Here is a 13,735-nt window from a genome sequence, read left to right as displayed (position 1 = left end):
AGCGGCAGAAAATCCTCAAGTCTAACACAAATCCTCTGTGGGAGCCAGAGCCTCTCCCAGCCCAGCCCATACGTTACATGCTGACACCAGAGGGCACTGGCAGTACAGTTCCTGCAGCGCAGAACCCAAAATTTGTTTCTGTCATCCCCACAGAGAGTAAATGGAGGGGGGAGGGAAGGGGAGGAAGATGCAGTAGATACAATCTGCAGTGATGTTTCTCCCCATGAACATTACACAGTCCCCAAGGCACTGGAAAAGTAAATATGATGCTAATAAGGGCTGCCAAATACAGCGCCGTAAGGTGGGAAGGTATCATCTAGATAGGCAGTAGCTTTCATCCCTTACAGAAGAAGCCTCAGCCTCAAATTGGCATAAGCAGCACAGCAGTGAGTGTTCTTGTAAGCTGTTTTTTCATGCCACATATTTACAGCAGCACAAAATATGCTGTCTTGCTACTGCTGCTGTCACCTATATGACAAGCAGCCATGTCACCTCCCCCATGTGCCAGGAAAGGGAGACAGACTTTTGCCCCTCACATGAATCTCACTCAAATCATAATTCTGTTGTGTTTCAGCAGAGGACTTCAGCTTAACACAATTCAGGCTTAACACAATTCCAGAAATTGTACTGAGAGTCGGCAGCTTTCTCTGAAGCACCAGAGCAGCTAGTTACATGGGACTCTTTGAAACCCCAAAGCCTTTAAGGTTGTGGCTATTACAGCTCTGCAGGAAACTAAACTTGTAGACAGGCAGGACAAATGTGATTTCTCATCCTACCCCCTTCTGATTGTTTGTGTAATTCCTATCAACTTGAGTTTTTAACCAAGCAAGATGGAAGCCTGGAAATCCAGAAACGGGAGCTTGTCTCAGTTTCACAAATCTGATGAAGGTCTTTTTTGCAGCCTGCTCACCAGTTTCAACCCACGGCAACCCTCTATCCCTGTTCTGCCTGACAGGAACAAGATGCTTTGCTCATTCACCTGCCTTAAAGTACTGGGCATGTGCCTTGCTTCTGCTTTGAATGAAGGGAGAACAGCCTGGCCCATCACAGTCCTTGCCCTAAGCACCATGGAAGGAAGGGGAACTGGGTCTCAATACATTGGGAAGCCACTGGCTTTTCACTATATGGGAAGTGGAAAAGATTGTGTTAATCAAGCTACACTGATGAAAATTCACCAGTGTAAACAAGTGCCTAAAGCAGAAGACCAACGAAATCTTCTGAAAATCCCGCCCAACTTCACATCACACCTGCGCTTGGCCTGACTAAAAACCAGTGAAATCTAGGCCAGGCTTGTGCTAGCTAAGCACTATTTGCTTCTAAAACACAGCTACAAACACCTTAAGGCTAACGGTGCTTATCCATGTGCATGTTTGCCAACATATGGGTTGTCTCGGGTTTCACATACTTTTTGGTAAGGATGTGAATGCATTCCTTAATTTCTTACGGTCCCTATGGGCAGCTCAACATTTGAAGTTCTTTAAGAGCATGTCAGCCAAAAGACAGGCTTATGAGAGGGAGGTGCAAAAGAAAAAACTTCACTTGAAGCAAGCTCTGCAGTTATTACACACTGATCCTGAAGGTCAAGCTTTTGGCAAGGAGCTAAATATTAAATAAAGAGCACGGGATCTTTTATTGCTAAAAGGAATGGCTACTCCTCAGGCCTGGATAGTTTCAGTGAATCAGAGCAAGCAACAGAAGAAACACATTAACTACAGTGGGGAGTGTCTAGCAGCTGATAAGTTCTAAACAAGTTCACAACTTTCACACAAACAAAACTTGGGAGGCAAAACAAATTATATCTGAACACAGGATGCGAAGGAAAACTTAAACCATCCTGTACTGGAAAACACTACCAATTTTCATAGAGGCCCTAATTTTGGGCAGTAGTGCCTCTTGGAGGCTGCTTTCTCAAGAGCAGGTGTCAGCTCTAATCCACAGCAGCCATTCTGCAGTAGGTCACTTGCATCTTTTCATAGTGCTCTGAATCAGAAGGCCAAAAGTGTTGCATGGGAGTTTGCCAGAAACACTAAGGGTTAACAGCTGTCCACTAGATCAAAACACTGGGGGAACACTGCCACCGAGCTTGCAACATGCTTTTACCTTGCTCTCTGCAAAATACTTTTTATACTTTTCCCCTTATGCATTGTATAACAAACCAAAACCAACACTAGTAGCAGGTGTCATTCTGCATTAATTTAACTGGACCACTGGTGGCCATCACCATTCCCACTTTAGACATAGAGGGCTGCAGGGCAGGCAGACTTTCCGGCACAAACCTCTTCATTCTGGAGCCTGCCCAGCTCCCAGTGCAGCTGGCACTGTGTGGGAGTTTAAGTAACTACACTGTGGGGGCTCTGGGTCGATAAATGTGTTATAGTGTGGCAAATGGCTGATTCACCCAGTGTTTAATTGGCCAGCAGTTTTGGTTTGAGATTAAAAGTGCTTCTACTGATAAGAGAAGAAAGAAATGACATGAAAAGTTCTTGTTGTGCATCTCTGCCCTAGCGCAATGGCATGTGTTTGGCAACAGCACAGAATAAAAATATACATGCTCTATGCAGACAAACTCATCCTGGCAGGCTGAACAGAGATTGCCCCAGGTCTCTACAGATCTCTTCAATGGCAGACTAGAAAGTGTCCTTCATTATAATGAATCCTACCCAAGTTTCTCTGAAAGCCTACTGCACTCCAAGGTTCACAACTACTCCATCCCGGAGCTGTCTCAGAGAGGCTGAGAGCTGGCAAGGTTCATGAAGACTGAAAACTTCCTCAGGAGTTCAGCACACCCTCCAGAAAACTCTGACGGAGAGCGTTTGTGCTTTGGGAACCCCTGAGCCCAGTTCAAGTAAAAAAAACCCTGCCAGCTGCCAACACAGTATTCCTGTCTTGCCTCTTCCAATGATCCCCTGGCTGCTCTCCTCAGCCTCTGTGGCATAGAGGAAATATTACCTTCAAGTCCCTGTGCACGATATCATGCTGGTGAATGTGATTCACACTCTCCAGTATCTGATGAATACAGTGGCTGCAAGATAAAGGGAGAGACACACAAGAGTTATGCACACACACACATACACTTGGCATCTCATCTCATCCCAGAACTATTTCCCTAACTTTTATATTTGTACCAGGGAGAGTTCAAGACCCCAGGCTGAATCCCTTCATCATGCCCACTGGATGCCACAGCTCAGTACTGTCACAGCTGGATGCCCCCAGCCCCCTCAGCAACAGGACACTACACATCCTATCTATAGCAGGACCACAAAGCCTCTCTCCTACCTCCCATCACCTCCTTCCTTTCCTCCCCAGCACACTAAGCATCTCACTTGTTCCTTCAGCCAACAGTGCCCACCCCACACAGGACAACCGAGGCACCCAAGTATCTGCAAACAGCAGCCAAGATTGGGCAAGCAAGACCCAATTGCCCCAGGAAACATTCAGCTGGGCTAGTCCGGAGCAAAGACACTTTTACAGAGCAGCAGCCTCCCCCTGCAAATTCAGGATTACGAATCCTGGGTGCCTGCCAGTTTGCAAAGCTTTCAGAGCAGCATCTCAAGCACTTTACATACACAATGTGCACACACACCCGCTTGCTGGGTGCCTTTTAAGTACAGATCCCACTTAAGGGGTTAGCGATCTGAAAAGCAGACTCATTCCTTGTTAAGTGCAGCGTGCTGCACTCCCCCCAGCTCATAGAAAACTGTTTCTCTGCCAGTCTTGTTGCTGGAACCACAGGGGCAAAAGCAAGTTGTTATTTACACCTGTCAGATAAGGACAGCGCAACACACCCATGGGTGAGATTTCTGATTGAAAACATCTCTTCTGCTAAACATTTACTCAGCTCCCAAGGGTGAATGAGGAATGGAGTAGGGATTTTGACAACTATGGCTGGGTAGTAAGCACCCAGATGTGGGCAACTCAGATGGGCCTGTGTCCTCAGTGCATGATCAGCCAGTCCTCTCACCGAATTCTACAAATCTCAGGGGAACGAATTTGAAATGAGTGAAATACTTGAGGGAAGGGAAATTGGCTACTGGAGAAGATGGAAAGAGGGTGAGGGGAGAAAGAGGAGAGGAGGTGAAGCACTGTGTATTTGTTACCCCCACCCCTCCGGAGCTGGCAGTACAATCCTCAGGGTCGGAGTCCATGAATATCTCCCCGCTCCCAAAACAAAAATGTATAATTAGAACAGAGCAGAGTCTGAGCGAGAGAGATTTTCTGGCCAAAAATGGCAAAAGTGTGAGGTGTCCCAGGCGAGCCAAGCGCGGCGGATTGGCACAGACCTCGCTCCCTCACTCTCCCAGCCTGCTCTGGAATTCAGCTCAGCATGGGGAGAGAAAGGGAGGAGTTTTACTCTGTCATCTTGTGGGCACTGCGAGACCTGGCCGGCTGACAGTCAGAGAGCCGAGCACCCTGAGGAAGGCTCACAGAGCAACAGACAGTTCTCCTTTTCCCCTAACCCTGCCGTAATTTTCCTGAGCAGTGGTCAGTCACTGCCAGCTCTTGACCATTTCAGGGAACAGGCACTGGCAAGACAGACAGGGGGAAGGATGATGACTGATAACCTCAAAACTTCCTAACTTCAAGGCAGAATGGCCTGAGTGACTGTGTATCTGTCCGAGACGCTGTGCCTACAACATCTGTACACCCCACTGAAAACATCTACAGGGCTCTCAGACCTCTCTGCCAGGAGCTCCATCAGAGGCGACAAGCCCACTGGCCCTCCCCATCAGCAGACGGCTCATGGTGGAGTGTGTGGTGCAATGCCCAGAAGACAGAGGCTGTAAGCGTACCACAGGGAACACAAATAAGCGCCCACAGACTCCACAACAGTACCTACACTAACACACCAGGTCATACTTTTCCCTTCCTTGCACTCAGCATGATCTTCACCACCCACTACTCCCTTCTTACCCCTCTCCTCTCATGGCTCCCCTAATTCCTGCTCCAGCAAGGGTTAGGAAAAGGGATAAGAACACAGGTGCAGAAAAAGCAGGGGTGAAATGTCACCATTGGGCTACTTCCAGGCCCTGCTAAAGGAGAACAGGAGCTGCCTAATCCCAGCTTTGATTCCAAATGCTGCACATCTAGCAGACAGACGGGTCAGAGAACACCCTCAGCTACTGCTGCGCAAAACACCCACCCTGCATAAACCGCAAAGGGACAAGCACAGGCCATTTCAGGAAGCTCACGCATGGGAGACAGAGGACACACTCAGAAAAAGAAGGGCATAACTCTAAATCTTTTTAAAATTAAAATATAAAGGTTGCTATCACATATTGTGCCTTTTCTCACTGCGCCAACCAGCTCACAGTCAGAGAGGGCTTCCACAGAAACACAGCCTTCAAACCACCCTCTCTCCCCTGCCCTGTAAACCATTACCTAGACACAGGCAAATTGAATGGGTCTGCCCAACAGCAATGGCACATCACTGGAACCCCTGCTAGGAGAAGGCAGAGGCCAAGCAGGCAGTGCTCTCACAGCCACAGGACTGCTCTCCCCTACATTTGCTCACGAAGGACACCCTGTCACCACCCACCAGAAAGGTCAGGCAGACAAAGCCGCTAGCAACGGGTCTTTCAGCAAAGAGCACAGCGTCTGCAAGCGGTAAAGACAGCAGCGTCTGCAAGCAGCAAAGACAGCAGCGTCTGCAAGCAGCAAGGGCTAGAGCTGTGGTGAGTCAGGCTGACCGGTGACAAGAGTTTATGCTAATAGCCGAAAGAAGAATTGTTTTTTCCAGACAGGGAGCAAGAGTGTCAGAACAAAGCCGTGCACAGAGCAGCAGTCAGGAAACTCATTCCACTTGCCAACACACGCGACATACGCAGAAGGGTCTGGAAACAGTCTTACCTGGCATCTGCTTCACTGTAGTATTCTCTGGCAACAATATCCTCAAAGAGCTCCCCACCAGTAACCCTGGAGTGCAAAATAACAAGGGAGGTTACGAAGTTTGTGCACATATGGCTCAAGGCTGCATGGGACGTACATGGCCACCCATCTGGGCCTTTTCCTGCAGCCTGTGTGGGAACCTGCAGCACAGGGGAGCCAGGGCAGAGCTCCACCACCATGGCCCCAGCACCGGTACATCCATGTGACTGACACCTTGGGCTGCTATTTCACCAGCAGTGTACAGGACACTGTTGACACACTGGGCACAAATTGCCCATGCCACTCTACAGAGCTTAGTAGATGCTAAGCTTGGGCAGAACATCCCTCCTCTGACCCCCTCCAGGCTGCCTCAGAGTCGGAAGTCAAACAGCCTCCCTATACAGGATAGCCATCCTTTGCCATCCCATGCTTACACCTGCTGCCAGAAGCCTTCCTGGTCCATCCCCTACCACACAGTCAACGGATTTTTGTCAAATAGGCCAGAGTTATCTACAGGTCTCAAAAGAGAAAGGGAGAATTATATTAATGCAGGTGCTTTTTATTCCGCTCTTAGTCAACCATTCATGTGCCTGTATCACTGGTAAAGCATCAAAGCCAGAGAAAGACACTTACAGATCAAAGACGAGGTAATGGAAACCTTCTTCTGAAATACTGTCATGGAGCCGCACTGCAAAAACATAATCAAGAAATGGAGATTTACAGAGCACGTAGCAAATATGACACTTCACAAATCAAACCCATGCACACAGCCAAGTTCTCCCTCAACTCAATCAGTCTATTAATTCCCCATGCCCTTCACTTTGTGTGCTCACTTAGTGACCTATTTCCTTCCGTTATCTCAAAGGAACAGATGGGTGTCCTTCACATACACCCACCCCTCCCCAGCGTCAAAACAAACTCTAAATATCTTTGACCTCCTGTTCATTTTTCTTCTCTAACGCTTCAGTACCCTCCTTTCACATCTGCCTACTCTTTCCTCCATGCTTACGTTTTGCGATCTCTCCCCACCCATTCTTATTTCCCAAAACAAACCCTTCTCAGAATCTCCAAACAAGCCCCCAACCCAAAAATTGACTTCTGACCCCACCTGCATGTCAGTGCCGTTGGTCTCCCTTCTGCCTTTCACCTGTAAAGCTCCATGAAGTTCCCTCCCTTTACTTCCTTATCCTCACTTCATTCTGACTTACACCCCAAATCCTTACCCAAAATTCAGAGCCAGTTTCTTGTCTCATTTTTCCTGACATGTTTGTTACCACTGACATATCTGACCACATTCCCCTTCTCAAAATTTCATCCTCCTTCAGCTTCCTTACCTATCCCCCCCAGTTCTGCTCCTATTGCCTAAATTAACTGTCATCTTTTTCCTTTCCTTGTCCCCTTTAACCTGCTGCCCCCATGATGGGCCACTATCCCCTGGTATTCTGGAGTCTCTGGGGCTCTGTCCTCCTTTCCCCACGTGGGCAATAACTATTTTATCTATGCAGCCAGCACAGTGCCATTTCCTCCTGTCTGAATCAAAATCTCAGTTTCTTTGATGCTTCTTGGATACCTAGGCACTAATTCTAATCCAAGAGGAGAAACTAAGCCCTTAATTTCATATTGCTACCTACCCCCTACTTTTTGCTTTTCTCCCCTGCTGGAAAGCTTCACTATTTTCCCTGCCAACCAGAGTCACAAGCTAGCAATCCTATTTGACTGAATTCCTAAACCTTCACACCCTGACTAGGACGCGTTGTCTTCTTCACGTGACTGTCTACAGTCCTTCCTTATTGATTCACCCAACTAAAGCAACTAGCTGAGACTAGACTGAGTCTCAGTCACTGCAACACCTTGTAATCGAGTATTGACCAAAGTAACATTACTGTTCTCATCCCTACAAGAAAAAGCTCGTTATCCTGCTCTGTCACTTTAATGGTACCTTTGCCTCCCTTCCCTGTCTTCCATTCTCTTCCACATAAAATACAAGTGACCTGTCTTGACTTTTCCCAACATCATGATTTTCTCTCTGCCAGTATCAAGAGGTCAGTTTGCACCTCTTATTGGCACATGACGTCAGCTACCATCACCGTCTTGGGAGTGTTTCAAACTAGCACTTGGCACATGCTCCTACCTCATACGGAACAGCTTTTGCAAATGTTCTCAATGCTCTCCTCTAATCCTCCTTGCAACTCTCCTTTGCTAAGGCACCCTCCCACATGCACACAAACACACAAAAACTCAAAATTGAGAGTAGTACAGATGTGCAGAGACCACTGCCAGTACCTTTCCTAAAAGGGTTTCATTCTTTCCTTATTCTTACTGCCTGCACTTTCCTATATTTTTCCCACTTTTATTTACAAGCTCTCTGGGCTGGTCCCTTGACCAATTTCCTTTCCTTAGCATTTCTACTGCATCTAACCGCAGGGGTTTGGGAGGAGCACTCCACATGGCATAATGCTGCAAACAAGCAAGTACAGTTAGAGTCCCAGTACAGTAGGTGTTTCAGGCACAACACGCTGTTCCTACACCATGAAAACAGAGACATCACCTTTAAGAACTATGTTCCTCAAATCATTCGCTGGAAAAAAAATAATTCTTCCAAGTAAGCAGTTTTAGCTGGCTTTGTAATAACTTCCATGCAATACAACTTTGTGTTTACAAGAAAACTTGTCTCCTGAGCACTTGGCAGAAACCAGCAAAGCCAGCATTACAAAAACACAAGCAAGAAGAAGGGTATTTCCTAGGAGAAAAGACTTCCATTCAAGACTGGAAACAAGATGGGAAGTGGCTGAAACAAACACTTGGATTCCCAGTGCAAGGCAGTTTTCACTCCACCACACAAGACTATTTGAGGTGAACGCAGGGGACAGGCACATGAACAACAGCTGAGGCCCAGGACACGGGCAAAAGTCTGTGAAGGGACCTTATGAAGAGGGAAGAGATGGAGAAACTTCAAGGAAAGCTGAATGTGCTAATAAGTTCATGTCTTGTGATGCTCGGTGTGCACAAAAAAGCATTCTCCTTCCTCTGGCACCTGAAACGTCATCGAAGAGCTGCAAGAAACACCAAGCAGAGAGGAGAGCGGCACAAATGAAATCCTGACAGAGGAGGAGCACAGCCACCAGCAGGCTGAGAGCAGTGGCCATAAAAAGGCAACAGCAAACACGTCTGCAGGTAGAAGTGAGAAATAGTGAATGATAAACTTTGACGCAAAGATGCGGGCAGCAAATTACATCAGAAAATAAAACATAAATGAGCTGATTGCTGCTATTTCTTTGTCCTGTGGAAAGCAATTTTGTCAGATACATTAGGAAAAGGGAAGGAAGTAGCAATTCAGCTGGCAGAGACTGGCAGAGGCAGCAGAAAGAGCCTTTAAGGACGGTAAAACACTATTTGCATCCTTAGGTGAGGAACCATGACAGGAGGACAGAGACAGTTCATAAATACTGACAATGTACATCACCCTAGGGCTTGCACAGCAAAAGAAGGCCTTGGAGGCAGGACACAGGTCATTAACTTAACAAGGGAGCTGCTTCCTCGTAATGGCCCAGAGCAATGCTGGAACAAAATCTGCCCGGGATTTAATCTGCTGAGGTAACAAAGCTCAGGGAGTAACGGTAGAACACCAAACCCCAGAAAAGCTATAGTAAAGATGACAGTGGGCCCCACAACCCTGCACGGGAATAATTAGCAACAGCTCAAAACATTAGGCTTAAAGTGTGGAGGGGGGAAGCAATGAGTGGAGTCAAAAAGGATTAAGAAAAGTCTGAACATACCAAAACTCTTGTGACTTTCAATTCCAGACCACACCTACTTCATACCAATGCTGATGGGAAGAAGCAAAACCAATACCCAGTAGCAGAACAGCAAGAGCACCCAGTGCCCTTTCACCCTACCGTTTTGCTTACCTACCCTCCTGCAGAGCCCCAAGAGCCTTCCTGACCAGCCAGGATCTGCAATCGGCAGCTCTGATGCTGTGGTTCACTCTGCTGACAGACAAGTTAAAATGCTCTGCTTTCTAATACAGTGCTAACTACCAGGGACTGTCAGCTTAAAACACGACCTGTCTTTTCCAAAACCATTCGGCCAGCCCATGAAATGGCATATATTCAGAAGTAACTCTACCACCTTTGGCTCCTGTCAAGGATAAAAGCATTTAAAAAGTTTCTTAGCCTCCTCTCCACTTGGGTTCACAAATATGATCCACATTGTGTCAACATTCATCATAAAGATACACAAACATCAGATACCATCTGATACCTCCACCTTCCAGACAGTATAGAGCTCTCTTTGCTTTAAAGACATCCTATGTGAGTGCCCTCCACCTGAAGGCAGGACACAGGTTCCCAAACAGCCCGTTCCAAGAGTGGGTAACAGGAACCTGAGTACTGGGCTATCCTCTCTTTCAGACATTTTCCCATGAAAAGGAGATCTCATTTGTTCCACAGGCTGCTGGTCCTGACACATCATCTAATATCTCCAGTACTACCACAAGTTCAGCTTGAACCAAACAGTTGAGCAGAGCCCACGCAGGCTGCTCATACCTGTGTAACCTGTTGACACGAGAGAGTGAAAAATATAATCATATGTAGATGCTAGAAGGTAAAGTATTCCCAAAAATTGACTATCCATAATAAGAAAAATGGCAAATTAAAAATAAAAGTATTCATCCAGGTAACCTTTTCTTCAAAAATATTACAGAACCCTTTTTTTTTGCTCTCGTCAGGGAAGCAGTGACGTCTATGTCTAGTGCAACAGGCTAGACAAACGCACACATCACAAAAAGAGTCTCAAGTCACAGCAACAGGGAAGTTGCACAACAGCAACACAGGGTCTTCCAAAAGACGACCAAACTACGGAAAAGTCCAGCACTTGCCGAGGAACCTGATCTCACTCTATTCACCAGAAGAGGAGGTAGATTATTTCTATTAACTGATTCTGTCGCCCAGAAGCAGCGATTCAAACCATATTTCCTTCCTAGCCAAACACTCTTAACACAGGGATCCTTACAGATGTAGGAAATCAGTCCCTGCCAACACCACGCACAGCCAGGGTCACTTGATGACTGTTCCCATGTCAAAGGTCTCTGATGGATGAAAGAGCACTTACCACAATGGTTAGCAAGAACAGACGAGGAAAGAGGAGTTAAGAAAAAAAACAGAAGCAAGTCAGACAATGAGGCACTCAATCAGCTACAGGATATGGCAAAAAGACTTTACCCAAGGTTTTAGTCAGAGCACAGAAAAAAGTCCCATCCACACAAACAGAGGGCTCAAAGTTCACAAGCACATCTAATTTTGTAGGACTGTGAAGTCTTACAGATAAACTTCAGAAATAATAAATGAAAAACCACAGCACTATTAAGCAATGCCAGAACAAATGCTATCCAAAGGAGCAGAATCAGTCACAGACTGTTATGTAGAAACATCTTCTGCAACAATACCAGCTGGTCGGTCAGCAGAAAGTGTGCATCACCACTTGGATGATATCTCCAAGAAGCACATAGATTCTGGGAGCGATAAGCAGTGGTTTCAGTACAGCATCTTGGTGAAACAATGTTTTCAGCAGGACACAAAGAAAGCCTAGCTTTCTTCATACACAGTCCTGAATCTGGTACTATAGTGGTACTCCACCAAGGGTAATGAGAGACTGCTACCTAAAACTGTCCCTCCAACTCTAAATGCACACCTGTAGCTCTGTACAGTTAAAGAGCTGCGATGCATCACTACACACAAGGCATGACCTAGCTCACTGGTTTAAGCATTCTTTTCTTCCCTCAGTCTCCTCTCCAGCCTCATCCTACATAAACTGGTCTTACCTGTACAGGAAGCATCTCCCACAAAGTTGGCCTTTTGGAAAAATAACTAGCGACAGAAAAAGTGAGAACAAACCACTCCCTTTTCCCAAAAACTCAGATCTTCAACACTGCATGATGCAAGTTACGCAAATTACTGTCTTGTGCGGGTGTGCATGTCAGGTCTGAGGCCCTAATGCAATCCAGAGTATTTGCAAAGAGCCTGATACCACTGTGAGTGGCTCAAGGGGACATGCTGTGGTTACTGAACCTAAGAGCAGCTGTGTACCAGGAGTTCAAGCACTTTCTAAGAACATCTGCTGTGAATATTACTTTTCTCTGCTTGCTGTCTTCAGAGTCTCACTGGAAATCTTGCCTCAAGAACAAAACTTCAAGCTGATACTTCAAAGTGTTTCAAAATTCTCATGCATGTACAGTTTTTATCTTAGAACAAAATAATATTAATAAGCTATGATATTAACTACAGAAAATTAAGCATTTTAGCGAGAAACAGCAATACAGTAACAGTCATGCCACGTGGTTTGCATTCCCTGCCTGAATAAAGTGACCCTATACATGCAGCTGCAGCTCTCTGATGCCTGAGTGCGATACGAAGCAACTGAGCATAAGAGGAAAATCTCCCTCATAACAAACTGTACTAGCCTAACAACCAATGCGAATTGCTGCTGAGTCAGGCAAAGCAAGACTCTGTGAATGCAAAAGTTGAAATTAATCTTGAAGAAATCAGAAAAGAGCTTTCAATTTTTATGAAAATCTACCTGAACTACAGGAACATAAAAAGACTTTGAAAAGCAACAGGCATCTTATTTTCAAAGGGTCACATGTAAAAGGCCAATTGATATTGGGGTCACAAACACAGATTATGCCTAGCCTAGATTTGACCCACATCTTCCCTTCACTCTGCCCAGTGTCTTGAATATTATTACCTTTTTACTCTTATACCAAGCATAACAGGCCAGGAGCATTTATGCCTGACACATAAGACCCACGATGAACATTCTCCTGTATCCCACATCCACGCCAAACAGTGGAGCAGGGTTGCCCAGGAGCTCAGCCCACGGCTGGGGCAGGCAGGCTCTTGTAACACAGGGTGGTTTGTGGCAACCTGCTGCAAGTGAATCTCTGCAAGCAAAGTAGTTACCGAAGTCACAGCACAAGGCAAGTACACAAGCAGAAGAATTTCACAGGACAATTCCCAGTATCTTCACTTTGCAATTACTCATCTCTGCTTAGGAAAAGGTAATATGGGCCGAAGCATGCTTGCTCCTACAAAAGGTCTTTGCCTGTCCTTAGGAACAGTGTTCAAGTTACAGAGCTGGGTAATCTTGTCTGCAAAATCTAGGTTCACTGGTGTTCCTAAGTGTAAAGCATTTGCATATTATGGGAACGTAAAGGACGCTATCAGCCAGCTACCTCTACAGCAAGACACATCGTGTGCTGGGATTATATAATATTTGGGGCTCTCAGATTGTTGCCTGTGTTGCAGTACCTGCAGCAGAGCCAATACAAGGCAACAGAGATTTCTGGTTGTCTCCTGGGTCATGGTAATTGCAATGCAGTAACTCTTTCACACAGCCTTAGTAGTGCAAACTCAGAAGTGCTCTGGGATCTTCTGGACTGAACAGTGCTATTTAAAGGTCAGCTACTCGTTAGAAACAGCCGCAGCTTCACTTCTCAGCAGTTTCCAACCAGACATCAGACATTTGCCTGTATCATGGAGAAAGGGAGGAGGTAAGAGATACCACAAGGGGCATATTTCAAGAGACAGTGCATACCAGAAGCAGCAGAATAAAATTGGAGGCTAAAACCTCCTGATGCTTTCTTCCAAAGATATTCTCCAATGTGCCAGGAGATGCTGAAACTATAGATACAAATACACACAGCCTGACAGACTGCAAACTGAGCACTATCGTTCGTGGCAGCACAAGTGACAAAGTGAACTGACGCAGATGGCTACCACCCACTCTCCGCTTCCCCAGCTGCTCACCAGCCTGGGCAGCCAAGATGGGAATTGTCCCGCCACCTACGAGTCTGGCCATGCACCAGGGCACTTCC

The 13,735-nt window shown here is 46.3% G+C and overlaps 1 protein-coding gene across 7 annotated transcripts in view; it reads right to left on the bottom strand.

Moving 5' to 3' along the window:
* The window catches only part of CAMK2G (calcium/calmodulin dependent protein kinase II gamma), a 126,081-nt gene that overhangs the window by 46,767 nt on the left and 65,579 nt on the right, over positions 1 to 13,735 (bottom strand). For 6 of the 7 annotated variants that reach the window (XR_012044022.1, XM_072871675.1, XM_072871673.1 and 3 more), the window contains 3 exons: positions 6,499 to 6,553; positions 5,848 to 5,913; positions 2,950 to 3,022 (listed from right to left, as the gene is read on the bottom strand). Coding sequence is in view for 6 of the 7 variants with exons in the window: in XM_072871675.1 (XP_072727776.1) it covers positions 2,950 to 3,022; positions 5,848 to 5,913; positions 6,499 to 6,553 (194 nt within the window). In the remaining variant the exon portion in view is untranslated. Of the gene's footprint in view, positions 1 to 2,949; positions 3,023 to 5,847; positions 5,914 to 6,299; positions 6,384 to 6,498; positions 6,554 to 13,735 lie in introns of all 7 variants that reach the window. The other variant, XM_072871679.1, reaches the window with a different exon arrangement.

This window comes from Ciconia boyciana, chromosome 8, assembly GCF_034638445.1.
Source record: "Ciconia boyciana chromosome 8, ASM3463844v1, whole genome shotgun sequence".
NCBI classification, from domain to species: domain Eukaryota; kingdom Metazoa; phylum Chordata; class Aves; order Ciconiiformes; family Ciconiidae; genus Ciconia; species Ciconia boyciana.
Note: the sequence above shows the minus strand (reverse complement) of the source record. Positions and strands in the feature narration are given on the sequence as shown.